The sequence below is a fragment of the Anolis carolinensis genome, unplaced genomic scaffold, assembly GCF_035594765.1.
Source record: "Anolis carolinensis isolate JA03-04 unplaced genomic scaffold, rAnoCar3.1.pri scaffold_10, whole genome shotgun sequence".
NCBI classification, from domain to species: Eukaryota; Metazoa; Chordata; class Lepidosauria; order Squamata; family Dactyloidae; genus Anolis; species Anolis carolinensis.
In genome coordinates, this window is record NW_026943821.1 from 22,036,807 (window position 1) to 22,051,343 (window position 14,537).

Below are 14,537 nucleotides of genomic sequence, written 5' to 3' on the forward strand. Positions count from 1 at the left end.
AAATACTTGGAAATCCAAAAAAGGTGATGCACAAACATCAAAAAAGTAATGCCGCTTTAAACAAATACAGAATATGCTTACAAAGCACTATTCTGAAACACTCAGATAAAGAACAAGAAAAGAAAGATGTCAGTGCCAAACACAAGCATAGATTCAAACTCAGTCCATGATTTCTCCCCACGTCTCACTAAACAACTCATTCATCAATAGGTTCAACCTGCTTTTGATGACATTAATTTTGTATGACTAAAGTTTTCAAAGAGTCAGTAGTTTCTGATGTTTCTGCATATCCTCTTTTCGTGCTTTTAGGTAAACCTCTTTTTCATGTTCCAAGATGTCTGAGTTTATTCTCTCCTTTTACAATGTGCTCCTAAATAAACAAAGCCAGGCCTCAATAAGTTATGAGTGCATTCGTAACAAGGGACCGCTTGTTCTGAAAGAAGTCACGCAGACCAAGCTTTATACGATTTCTCTGATCCGGCTGGGTTCACAGAACAGAACAGAACCACCACCTCACCCAGTGCTGTGCTTAATGTCCAAACAGATAGACACCATCTTTAATGTGTAGCAACACATTTCTAGGATTCACCTTTAATAGTGCCTAACACTCACCCAGTAATGAATAGACTGAATTCTTCTTTTAAAACAATTTATTCTAATAGACATCACAGCATCCTATGGTTGCAAGCTCCATGAGTCAAGCTGCTCCTTTTGAATGCAGCCCCCAAAAAGTGACCCTTGGGAGTTCCCTAAGGTAGCAGTGTATCTCAACTGAGAGCATGACACGCATTTCCATTGAGTAGCTCCACTTACAGATGGTGATACCTGACATGTCCTTGGGCAAAAGAAGACTGGGAATTGAATGGCTAGATGGCAACTGTGTTGTAACTTTTAACCTTCTCAAAAATCAGACCTTTTTTTTTCTTTTTCTTTTTTCACACAGAAGGATCCTGGTTCGACATCCATGAAGCTTCAAGCCTTTGCTATTTTGCAGTTGTATTTTTCTACCCTGCCGTTCCTCCAACAAGCTCCAGGTGGCACGCATGGCTTCCCTCATCTCTGCTTTACCTTCCCAACAACCCTATGAGAAGTCAGAGCTGAGAATTTCTGGCGAATTTCATGCTTCAATGCGAAGCTGAGCCTCGTTTCTCAAGTCCTAGCCCACTCTTCTAAGCACTAGCCCACACACTCTGTAATAGAACCTCCTCCACCCCCGTTCATGTTGTGCATTAATAACATGCAGAGCACCCCACTGCATGGAATTATATATACTCTCTGTGCTGACAAGTCTCTTGTGAGGTTGTGGAAAATGTTAGTAACCGTTTGTTAAGCTTCACTCCTACAAAGCTAGCAAAGCTGGAGTACTGACACAAGTTTGTGGTCTGTCCAATTTATATGACCTGCTTGCAATTGTAAACTGTTTGAAATTACCGTTCACTGCCAAAACAAGAACCACCTTTTAAAAGGCTCTCAAAAAAAGCGTTAAAGAAGTGTTTTAATAAACAACTGAAAAGCCTTATTAGGCATCAGGAAAAGGAGCAGGGTGAGGAAATTATGTGCATGACCAAGGGCCCATGCTAATGTCAAGTAAAGAAATCTCTGTAGTCAAGGCCCTGCAAAGAGATGGTTGACTGTACAGTGATTCTACATTGCATCTTTATAGGAATTGGCCTGTAATAGGAGCCAGGCAAGTGGTTAATTATTTAAAGTGACTGGCAAAACAAGTCAGGAAACAGCTCCTCAGAGAAGGAGAGAACAAACAAAGAACGACACTGTGTTTCTCCCTCCACAGAAGGACAACACAATACTAGGATGCGCAACTGAACTACGGAATTTGAGTACAGAGTAGATCGAAAAAGAGGCTTTGCTGTTCTAAGCACCCTCCAATCAGTAATATGTTTCCTTTTTTCAAATGCTTTGAATATTTCTATTACAAAGCAAATGGCATCTGCCCTCAGAATAACCCTTATTCTGTAACTGTTAAAAAGAAACCAGCCATGATAAATCCATGGAAAATTGAATTATTACCAGATAACGCTTCTCGAGCAACCCTGAACCATTTAGAAAAGAAACCCATCTAAAGATATCCCCGCCAAATGTTTTCGTTTTCAGTTTAGGGATTTAGAATAATCAATTTGTTCCTGGACCTTTTATTCCTATCCAGTAATCCATTTAAGATATTCAGTTTAATAGGTAAGCTATGCCAAATCCCATTTTTTAAAAGCCACATGGCTGAACAGGGCAGTTAGAGAGAAATACCGAGATTTAATCCAATGATACATTTGGTTCAATGTTCTTTTCACTTCACTTAATCAACTTGGGAAATGACAATTATTATTACTGGATTTGCATTCTATTGCTGCTGTATTTTGATCTTCATACCATGTGTTTTGTTGTATGTATTGTTTAGTAGTGTGTTTTGATATATGCATTTTGTTGTATTTTATGTTGTCATGTTGTACTGACCCTCGCGATACATAATGTGTAATTATTATGATTATACTATGTAACAAAATTTGAAAAAAAAACCCTGTTCCTGGTTTGAAAGTGTTGTTCCCTGTTTAATTGTGCGGTACTTACTTTGAAAGTAGTTGTTCTACTCCATAAACTTCATTTTTGTGGCTGCCACAAACTATGTCAAATTGGTTGAGACTCTATGAGATATTTATTGAAAAACAAGAGCAAAATGTGCTTTTTCCATGTGTTTATGACAGAACCAATTAGGAAATGACATTTATAACCCAGGAACAAAAATTGTGTTAACACAGTATTATTATTTCTATACTGCTTTAGCTCTCTTGAAAAGAGAAACAAGGTGGCTTATGGATACAAGGGCATCCAGGATCAGTGGAGAAACAAAACATGGTTAATAGATAATGAAGAGTTTACTAGGTTTATTTTGTGACTTGCCAGCCCTTATGTTACTTGCTCATTGAAGCAGGCCATAAAGAAAAAAAGATAAAGCCAATAAAAAAGGAATGCAAAGGATGAACTGGGTTTCTGAGATGCCAAGGTTTGATTTCACACATTGCTTTGTGTCACCGACATTAAAATGATTTTATGATTTTAGAAAATTTAAGCCAGAAATATGACCTTTGGCTGCTTGTCTTACCTGAAAGTGTAATTTCCTGGCACCAGGTTAGTCAGTTTCAGAATAGGAGTGTCCGCAGAGACCTTCTCCTCCCGAAGCGGGCCCTTCAGTTCTTCCCAATGGTAGCTGACGATTTTGTCATCATCGGTACTTTCTGATTGAATAAAATCCAACAGTTAATGTCTGTTTTTCAAAACAGAAGTGGATTTCTAGCCACTTTTTGGGATTGTCCTGTTTTTGGCAGATGGTGTATCCTCCAGAACAACCACAGTTTCCAATTCACATAACTCATTTGTCAATGAAGTCTTGCATGGAGTCTGAACAAGCCCAACAACTGATCAACAAAAGGACACATAAGCCATGCTACTTAACAGACAACTGTTTTATGTACCGTATATACTCGAGTATAAGCCGACCCGAATATAAGCCGAGGCACCTAATTTTACCACAAAAAACTGGGAAAACATTGACTCCAGTATAAGCCGAGGGTGGTAAATTTCAGAAATAAAAATAGATACCAATAAAATTACATTAATTGAGGCATCAGTAGGTTAAATGTTTTTGAATATTTACATAAAGCTCAAATTTAAGATAAGACTGTCCAACTCTGATCAAATCATTATTCTCATCTTCTTCAATGTAAATGTGCTTATGTATCCTTTTAATAGTAACAGAGTAAAATAATACATGTAATAATAATAATAATAATAATAATAATAATAATAATAATAATAATAAATACAGGAAAATAATACATGTAATAATAAATAGAGTAAAATAATAAATGCAATAATAATAAGATTAGAGTGAAATAATAAATGTAATAATAATAATAATAATAAAATAATAATAATAATAATAATAATAGAGTAAAATAAATGTAATAGTAGCAACAATAATAGAGAAAAATAATAAATGTACCATATATTCTCGAGTATAAGCTGACCCAAATATAAGCCAACCAGGACCCTCACCCGGGTATAAGCCGGGGGAGGGGGGGGTTTCAGTCCTAAAAAAGGGCTGAAAAACTAGGCTTATACTCAAGTATATACAGTATTTCCTTTAAGTGAAATTTCTGCAGCGTTTGTAGAAACACCTTGCACTCTATTGAGTACTTACGGCTGCCATCAATGACTGTAGAGGTGGTTGGAAGCGAAATCTCCAGGAACTGGGGGGACACAATGGCCACGGGGGGCTGGTTTACTCGAGGTTCTGCAATAATAAAAGGATTGTGATATTCATTAAAGCAGTCTCTTTTCCAGTTTAAAGTGTTTAGCCCTGAACTGATCATCCCAATTTGAGTATATCTACTAAATCAGTTTGTTCTTCCTCCAAAGGTCTACCCCAAATCCCGGAATTCTTCACTCTTATTATGATGGCTAGGGCACCGGAAGACCATGGATTAAGAACCATCGATGTGATACTTCATGGTATGATTTTGGTGAAAAGAATTCACTTCAATAAGATTAATTTCCTGTTTCCATGGTATGTTTAGGAACGGATACAGGGGACATAGTGTGTTATGACATTAGGACTACCAATACACCTAACCAGTACATATACATCCCCCATGTATACAACTAAATCCTAGTCCACAAAAAGTTAATACCATGATACATTTTCTGACTTCAAGGTGTACAAGGTAGTTTTGTGGTTCCTTTTACTCCAATGTGGCCCAAAACAACAGCTCCTCTGCCAGGTCAATAGTAGCTGAGACATTTGGTAATGAATCAGAAAACCCACGGATCAGCTCGTAGCTCACAAAATGGCCTTAAGAAACTAGGCTCTTTGACTACTGCACACCAACATCTGCAATGCGAGACATTACTGCTATATTTTCCTGGTTTATTGTACATGAAGGAACACAAAGCTTTTTGAAATGCTACGTAATGGGTACATATTTTCCAAGGCTCATGTCTCAAATTTATTTTGGACATTAGCTGTAATGAGATGGCCTTAGTCAAGGCTTTTCTCATCTTTACCTCCATCACCTATTTGTATATGGGCACAATATACTTTGCAGGACTACTGTAAGCATTACAGGGAGCTACTGATTATTTCGTTGCTTACAAAGCAGGCACTTGCTATGGGGCTCCTTCCTTTAGATGCCTTAGAATGGAGCCTGGATGATTGCTTATACATTCAAAGCCCCGCTTGCAGCATCTAGTGGCCTTTGGGGGGAATACTTTGCTCAGGAATAAAAAATACGTGTTACTATCATCTTACATAACCACCACCAACTCCCATCTCTCTGGGATCAGTGGGGAACGGAGGCCCATGGTGGGTGCTTCCCACTTCGTCACACTGAGGAGGGAGCCAGCTTCTTTTCTACTGCTCTTGAGACAAAGACATAGAGGGTTGTTGTATGTTTTCCAGGCTGTATGGCCATGTTCCAGAAATATTCTCTCCTGACGTTTTGCCCACATCTATGGCCTCACAACCTCTGAGGATGCTTGCCATAGATGTGGGCGAAATGTCAGGAAAGAATACTTCTGGAACATGGCCATACAGCCCGGAAAACATACAACAACCCTGTGATCCCAGCCATGAAAGCCTTCGACAACACAAAGACATAGAGAAACAGATTCAAACAAGAGGAAAAGAGATTCCACCTAAATGCCCTATGAGTAGTATCTTAAAGAACTGGGTCTGTTTAGCCTTCAGAAGAGAAGGTCGAGAGGAGATGTGATAGCCATATATAAATATGTGAAAGAATGCTATAAGGAAGATGAAGCAGGCCTGTTTTCTGCTGCCCTGGAAACCAGAACTCGGAGCAATGGGTTCAAATTACAGGAAAGGAGATTCCACCTGAACATTAGGAAGAACTTCCTGACTGTAAGAGCTGTTCAACAGTGGAACTCTCTGCCTTGGTGTGTGGTGGAAGATCCTTCCTTGGAAGCTTTTAAACAGAGGCTGGATGGCCATCTGTCAGGGGTATTTTGATTGTGGAATGTGGTAGAGTCTCCTTCTCTGGAGATTTTGAAACAGTCTGAATGGCCATCAGTCACATGTTTGGACTGTATATTTTCATATGGCAGAATGGGGTTGGAGTAGATAACCCTTGGGGATCTCTTCCAACTGTAGGATTTGTAGTGCACTGACTGTTATAACCTAGCGGCTGCATTCCCTCCCCTTCTGATTGTTAAATCAAAACAATGAGAAGAAATTCTGGTTATTTCTGACCAATTCTCTTTGTATGATGGGGTTGTAAGCAACTGCTATTCCTGGAGGCTTTGCAGGATTTTCCTTTCTACCTGTAGTTTTGGGAAGGGCTTCTGAGAGGGTCACAAAAAGAAACCACTGAGCATCACATGGCGTTTGTCCCAAGTTCTTTAATGGACAGCACCTGGCACCCAGGGTATTCCATTAAAAGACAGATGCATACACGGCTTCATTTTGAGGAGAGCTATTTTGCAAGGAATCTTGTACAAGTAATAAGACGGATGGTAGCAAGAACTAAAGAACAGACAAGTTGAGAGTAAAGTTGTTAATTTGTGATGCTTTACATCAATACATGCAGAAATTAATTGTGAACTGCATTTTAACCAATGGTCTATTAGTCAACTTGAGACAAGATACTTCAAAAGCTCTTTGAAAACACCGGATTCAAGCCAGATTCTAGCATACAGCTCCCTCCCTCTCTTTCTCTCTCTCAGAGCAACACATCTCTGTAATGACTCACTGCCCTGTTACAATCAGTCAGTGCCATGTTCCTTTGACAAATGAGATCTAACCTTTCCTCACAAGATTTCATTCTTCTCCTTCCGAGAGACAAATGATCACAGCTGGAGACAGGTTATAACTTTTTCAGAGAGGCAGAAAATGGAGTCTGCTTTTCTGTTTGCCACCCGAAATGGGTCATCAGTCTTTGGCAAGCGCAACGAGAAGACACCAAGGCTTCTTGCCTGGCTTAGAGCAGGAAAAATGGCCAAGATCGTACTGTAATTGCTCAAAGCTTGGGAAATCTCTGAGCAAGATGGAACAGATTCCTGCTTTCTAGCCAGCCGAGGTGGAAGATTGGTAACTTGTTTTGGACATGGCTGGCTACTGGGTCATGAATATCTTGCCTGGCACCTCTCTTTCCATCTCTGGAGGAAAAGATTATGGCTGAATGCTGTGTGGCAAGTGGCCCTGGGTGCCCAAGCTCCCTGACTGGCCAGTGCAGAAAAAGGAAGGAAGGAAGGAAGGAAGGAAGGAAGGAAGGAAGGAAGGAAGGAAGGAAGGAAGGAAGGAAGGAAGGAAGGAAAAAAGACCTTAAATCAAGCTTAAGTCTTCCACAGTTCAAAATCATAAAGAATCCCTGGCTACTCCCTTCTGCGCAGAAGAAATAATAATAGTAATAATAACAACAACAACAACAACAAACAACAGGAAAAGCTGACACGATATGAGGATTTAAAGATCGAATTGCAAAGACTCTGGAACAAGCCAGTCAAGGTGGTCCCAGTGGCGATCGGCACACTGGGTGCAGTGCCTAAAGACCTTGGCTTGCACTTAAACACAATCGGTGCTGACAAAGTTACCACCTGCCAGCTGCAGAAGGCCACCTTACTGGGATCTGCACACATTATTCGCCGATACATCACATAGTCCTAGACACTTGGGAAGTGTCCGATGTGTGATCCAATACAACAGCCAGCAGAGTGTCTGCTGTGGACTCATATTGTTGTGTTACAAATAATAATAATAATAATAATAATAATAATAATTTATTTTTCTATCCCACCTCAATCTCTCTGAGAGGACTCGGGGCAGTTAACATGAGGCCAAGCCCAAAAAACAAAATATGAACAAAATTAAAAACATAAGAAGACAATATCAACAAGCCAAATAAGATAAGACAGATTAAAACACAAGAATACAGTATAACACAATAACAGTAAAGTAAAACAGTAAAATGATATAAAGCAATTAGAACTGTTATTGAATTCATGAGAAATTTAAAAAGCCCCAGGACAGATGGTTTTCCTGTTGAAGGGTATGAAACATATCCAGAGCTATTTGTTCCAGGACTTTTCTGTTTGCACCAAGCATTTTTTCTTAGTCCAGCTCACTTGCAACCTGTTTTTAAGACGCTTTCATCTCTTTTATTCTGAAGACAGGAAAAGTATAATACTAGTTATCCAAAATCAAGGACTTAGGCTACAATTCTGTGCACATTTGTCTGAGAGTACACCCAGATAAACACAGATGGATTTCCTTTGGGATAAACACGCATGCGATGGAGGTGAAAGGGAGTGGCTCGGTTCTAGAAAGTGGGAATTTCAGTTTGGCTACAAATGCCAGTCAAAAAAGGGAGACCGTTAATATTTTTCAAGTTTTTAGGTGTTCCAAGCCCCACTTAACAAGAAATGAATATATGCCATGGGAAATCAATGTATCTAGTGTATGACCTTAAAAATGTTCATTGCATGAGCATCACAGAATTAGCACCAGTTTTTAATGCAGGTAAAATGAGAGGATAATTAAAACATGAACCTCACATATAAAAAAGTCTGTTTCCCAACCAGTTAAATATTTCAGATTGAATCCAGGGCAAAAATAATGTAGGAATTGATGGGACATAATAAAATGACACTGCTTACCTGGCTTAACTGTCACGTTGACCATTCCTTCTCCATGTGCATTGTCACCATCGACGATCACGTTGAATTCGTACAAGCCAACGGTGAGCTGGCAAAGAAAAACACAACATATAAGCAAAGCTCCAGCTACCTGCCAAAAATGGTTAGTCTCTAAGACCAAAGTGGTGCTCCCAGGAAGCAGTGAAACTATATCAAATTTTGAGGCTCAAATTATGTCATTTATCCAAATGAGGATCACATATCCTATTAGGACAGGAATATTCTGTGTCACCTCAGCTTGGTCCTGAAGGTAAGGACCTGTGAGTCATTAAGCCATTAAAACAGAAAAATGCCTAAGACAACAGCAAGCAGTAGAATGACATTTGGCGTCACCTGTCTTAGTAGGGATCTACATGCGGTATTTGTTGCCACCTCCCATCCAAGTACAAACCAGGATAGAATTTGCTTAGAACCCGCTTGAGGAGCCACAAAATACCATTACTAAACAAGAATACCTGGAGAGGGAGTGTGTTTGTAAACACCAACAGAACACCTTTCCCTTACCATCCAGGAGGTAAGATCTTCCCCTACCACAGAGTGAATAACAGCACAGGTGTTATAAACAGAGGGATATAAATACAAATACTAATAATAGGAATTATCCTGGCTCTTCTTTCTGATATAGAACAGAGGAAGGAGAAGAAAAAGCCAGGTGAAAGTGGGAAAGAAGAATGGACAAAGGGATTTAGCACTGATTGCTGTCTTCTTCCATGCAGTTTTTAAAATCTGCTTTCCAGACAAACCTCTCTCATTCTTGAAAATATTATTATTATTATTATTATTATTATTATTATTATTATTATTATTATTTCACCACATTTTTTGGCTTTCTTGTGCTGGTTAGGCCTAGGAGAGGCAAATTTTTTTAACATGTCACTTTACATTCCTGGTTTTAAAAATCCCCTTCTGTGCTTAAAATGCCACAAAATGGGGTTAATTCCCGCCCCCCAAGATACTTAGAGGGGTCAAACAAGCTTTAAAAATGAAAAGAGTGACCCACAAAAGGTATTGGGGCCATGTATGACCTTCTGCCCACACTTTGCTTATTCCTAAGCAGGGAAGTGTATAAGAAAAGAGAACTGAGAACAATTGAAAGACCCTGGGAAGAAATTGTTCCCTGGCTAACTAATCAGACCCACATTATTCCCAAGAACGAAAAGGAAGAAAGTTTTGCAGCTGTAATAAAGAACTAAGGCACGTCAGCTTTTTCGAAGAGATCTATTCTAGGTTTTCCTGGCTGCCTAATTTAGCTGCTGTACTTCGACCTCCTGCCCTGAGAAGTCTTGATGGCCCAGATAAAAAAAAAGATATTTTCATTCCTGCCCTGTTGAAGGATGGGTTGGTTGAAGGCGGCTTCCATAGCATTTGAAACAGTACTGAAAAGCCAAGCAAAATGTCGAATGTAGAGCTTTCAGATGACTAGATAATTCACAATGGTTACCATTAAAAGGTTCTATATAAATGGACTATATAAATGGCGCCAGTTCTTCTGCTTGTTTGAAGGGAAACAAAAGAATTCAGTGACAGGATATCTGCTTTGCACACAAAAAGCCACAGTCAGGTTCAACCACTGATGTCTCTATTTAAAAAGGGAAGCAGCAAGGATGAGAAAAGGCTCTGGCGAAGACCTTGGACAACGGCTGTCAACCAGAGTAGATAATAATATGGAATCAGATGGGCTCAGAGTCTGGAAATAAAAAGCCTATAAAGAACGACTCTCTGCTACAGTTACATCCTCTAACCTAAACCTTGGACAATTGCAATGACAGCTCTCTTAGAACTGGAAGAAACCTAAAAGACCTAAAAGGAAAATTGGATCAGAATCTGAGCCTAAAAGAATACGAATAAGGGAACGCGTTACCTTGGATAACTTGAGGATCTGGGAGTGCTGGCCCTCCATCTCCCCGCTATAGTCCGTGGGGTGCGTGATCAGCCTCCAGTCATAGGAATAGCTGGTTCCTAAAAGGAAGAACATCTAAAGTGAGGAGCGACTGTCACCCAAAGTCACAAAGCGGAAAACCAAAGCTCAGCAATTTCCAATTCTCAGATTAAGGTAGAAGTGAGCAGGCACTGAAGGCCTCCATAAAAATACAAAACTTTGGCTCTACCCAGCCTTATTGCAGAAATAATTTCCAGTCATTTACGGACTGTTTTTCCCACTGTTCTTTGCTGTGGCAAAACTGGGTTTTGTGCCAAGAGAATTAAGTAAATACTACCATATTTCTTCTATTTTAAGATACACACTAAATTCAATACCAACAGTTTTTGTAAAGCTTCATTTATACATGTAAAAAAGCAGCCACGACTCTAAGATGCAGCCAGTTTACGGATGTGTTTATAAGGGGGAAAGTGCATATTAGAATCAAGGAAATGTAGTATTAAGATGCCCTGCAGATTATTTTCCCATAAGGAGCATGTTTTGGGGTTTTTTTGTCTAAAAGGAACCAGGGGTTTCCAGAGAATGTCAAGAGCCACATGAATGATGCCATTCTTTTGAGCATTGTTCGTGTCTCTTTGGAGATCTTTACATTGAAACTGGATGGGCATCTTTTAGGAGTTCTGCCATGCAGAACTGCGTATTTCTGCATGGCAGAATGGGGTTGGACTAGATGGTACCCGTGGTCCCTTCCAACTCTAAAGAATCTATCATACTAAAACCGGGCAATGCACAATCCCAATCCCTGTCTTCAAAATCCACTCCAAATTTTAAAATGGGCTCCAATCTCTATCTAAAACATTTTGGTGGAAATCTACCAAACAGATGAAACTGAAAGATAATTTAAGTGTACTGAAATTTGGAAATAAACATGGAAATAATTTCATGCTTCTTTGTGAGACAAGCATTACATTATAATAAGCCTGCGTTGCACCAAATCCTGGGAAACTACAACACGACAAAACTAATTAAATCAGAATTAGGGAGACTTTCAGAACTGTTAAAAGGCTTCTTTCAGAACAAAACTGAAACAGATTTGTAAAATAAGACACTAACTTCTACTGTTTATTTAAAATGCTGTAAAAAGCAATTTGCCGTTGAGTTTTATCAATTATATTTTCCATTTGCAGTGGAAGCCATTGTAAGCCAAGTGAAAGTAATAAAAAGAACCATTTGTTTTGAAACAATATTGATGGTATTCTAAGTATTTGTACTTTATTGCATCATTTCTATGGTTATGCAAGCAACTTGGAAAGAGACTTGCCCAGGGGCTTATCAGATATCTACATTTTGGGGGAACCCCAATCTCACACAAAGTGAAAGTTCATAAGTGATGGCAATGGCTTAAATTGGTCTTCTAATCCCACTTAAAGTAGATTCATCATCAGGTATGGACGGCCATCTGTCAGAAATGTTTTGATTGTGATTTTGCATGGAACGGGGTTGGACTAGATGGCTCTTGTGGTCTCTTCCAACTCTATAATTCTATGATTCTACATAAATACATACATAAATCTAATAGAACCAATAGGTTCACTTCAATTGAAACTATAGCCATTGTGCTTAGAAGAGGCTGATACTTCTGGCAGGTCAAGATAAAGATATTTCATCTGTCCTGGTCCTTTGACTCAAAGCAAATCTGACTGAGAGCTACCATGGTATTAAATGGATGTGTATCTATCTATCAGACATCTGTTGCTACTGTAGTCATCATGTGCCTTCAAGACAACTTAGATGTATGACGACCCTAAGGGTCTGCTGGCAAGATTTATTCAGAAGACGTTTGCAATTGCTCTCCTCTAAAGCTGACAGAGCAGGACTTGCCCAAGATCACCTCAGTGGGTTTCCATAATTGAACAGGGATTCAAATCTGGGTCTTCCAGAATTCTGCTCCAATGCTTAGGTTACAAAACCACGCTGACTCTCAACAGATCTCTACGAGGTTAAATTCAAGTTTGCTACCACATACGCATTTTAAAACAGCCCTTGTCCTTACCTTTAGGAGGTGGAGGCAAGACATATGCATTCAGCTCCACTTCATTCTTTGGCAGAGTTACCTGGACACTGTCTCCAGCAGAAACTGCCAGTTTCTTAATCACTGTGATAGAGTGTAAAAATAAAAGGTCAGAATAGCATTAAGAAGAATTCTCACATTTTCTATTTTTATATTAGGACACATGTTCACCTTGTTCACATGCAACACTAAAACCATTGTTAGGTTTATGTACACAAGCTGCAGCACTACCTGTGGCATTGCTTAAAGAAGGTGCAAAATTCTTGCTTTGAAACTAACCAGAGTTTCTCATTACTTATGAACAGGGGAACTCTAATTAGTTTTAAATGTGGTTTAATTCACGCTTGTCTGAACAAATTCGAGTCGAATCGGTTGTGACAATAACAAGAAATTCTTACGTTTAAAACAGAAAGTTTATGGTATTGTTTTAGCCACAGTGGAAAGTGAGAAATGGTGGAAGGAGCATCGGAGTCTCAGATCTTTGCCACTCCTGGGGCGCACAGTGCTCAGTGATGATTGAAAACTACATCCAAAATAGCCACTGCGTAAATCAGTCATTCCCAAAGTGGAACCACTGGCGTAAATGGATCATGTACTTTTAAAGGTTTAATACGGTGAAGACTTTGGATATTGAAATGCCAACTGGGGAAGGGAAGCAATCTGCATTTGACAATCCCGCATAAAAAATTATAGATTCATTTCTCATCTCAAAACTGAGCTCACAAAAGAGCCTTTGAAAATAACACACTCCAAGCAATAGATCTGTAAAATTGCACACTTTCCATGCAAGAGACATTTCATATTTAAAACTCAAGGGCCTTGGCCTTACTGGTATCTGATCCAATTAGATCCGAGTGTTGAATAGGGAATTACCACATATGTAAACCTCAATGATCCAGTGGGTTTATTTTAGCTGGGAATTCAGGGCAAGGTGAATATAAACTCTGCAATTTTCTGAGAGATCAAACACAGGCATTATACTCTTTACTGAGAGGTCTTTCAGTCAGATGCAACAGGGATAAAAAAGCATAATCAGATATATTTCAGGAGACAATCCGGCTTTCCTTTTGCAGAGACAAGAGCCTCTATTTATTCAGACTTAGATTTCTACTATCAAACCAAGAATTTGCAGCATTCTGAGCTGAAGAAAGAGAAAAGTGTTTTAAAGATCTGAGCAGTTATGCAGAGCCATAAAACCTAACCCACTGATACTGTCTGCATGGTATGCTATCACTGAATTTGATCTCTAAGTCTTGTTCCAATTTAAGAAATGGTGCCGTTTCATAGAAACAGATCAACCATGCAACAAAGTTGAGCTGACATTCCTGCTTCGACATCAAGAGATGACAGAACAGCAAACAGCTTCAAAAGCACTCATTCATTTTAAAAGAAGAAAGAGAAGGAAAAATTGAAAAGTAAAAAAGAAATACAGTCGGGCTTCCACATCTACAGCTTTTACTTTTCTGGATCTGTTTATCCACATATTTAATTAATGTGTTATCTCTAGGTCCTTCAGTACCATTCTATGGTCAACTTAAATAGATCATGGTAAACTTTCAAGATGTAGACATTCCTAGAGTGATGTTCTTTTGGGTTAAAAAAGTCGTGGCTTCTAAATTGGCCATTTTTCCACATTTGTGGGAATCCCATGCTCCTAACCCTCACAAAAATGGAGGGCCTACTGTACATAAAAGCAGATCTTACATTGAAGGATGTATTATAGACAGTTGAGTATAATCTGAATGCTTCTATGATTGCCATCAGTGCTTGGCAATGACTGCATACAAGGAAACAACCCAGAGATCTTCACTGCTTAGCCAAGGGATGTCCTTCAGAATAAAGCAACTGAATAAAGATCAGAATGATCTCTTT

The 14,537-nt window shown here is 39.1% G+C and overlaps 1 protein-coding gene across 3 annotated transcripts in view; it reads right to left on the minus strand.

Annotated features, from left to right (window-relative positions):
- kiaa0319l (KIAA0319 like) overlaps positions 1–14,537 on the minus strand; it is a 55,757-nt gene that overhangs the window by 13,821 nt on the left and 27,399 nt on the right. For all 3 annotated transcript variants that reach the window (XM_062962422.1, XM_008117896.3, XM_008117897.3), the window contains 5 exons: positions 12,648–12,749; positions 10,577–10,674; positions 8,677–8,764; positions 4,211–4,303; positions 3,113–3,245 (listed from right to left, as the gene is read on the minus strand). In XM_062962422.1, the coding sequence (XP_062818492.1) occupies positions 3,113–3,245; positions 4,211–4,303; positions 8,677–8,764; positions 10,577–10,674; positions 12,648–12,749 (514 nt within the window). The remainder of the gene's footprint in view (positions 1–3,112; positions 3,246–4,210; positions 4,304–8,676; positions 8,765–10,576; positions 10,675–12,647; positions 12,750–14,537) is intronic.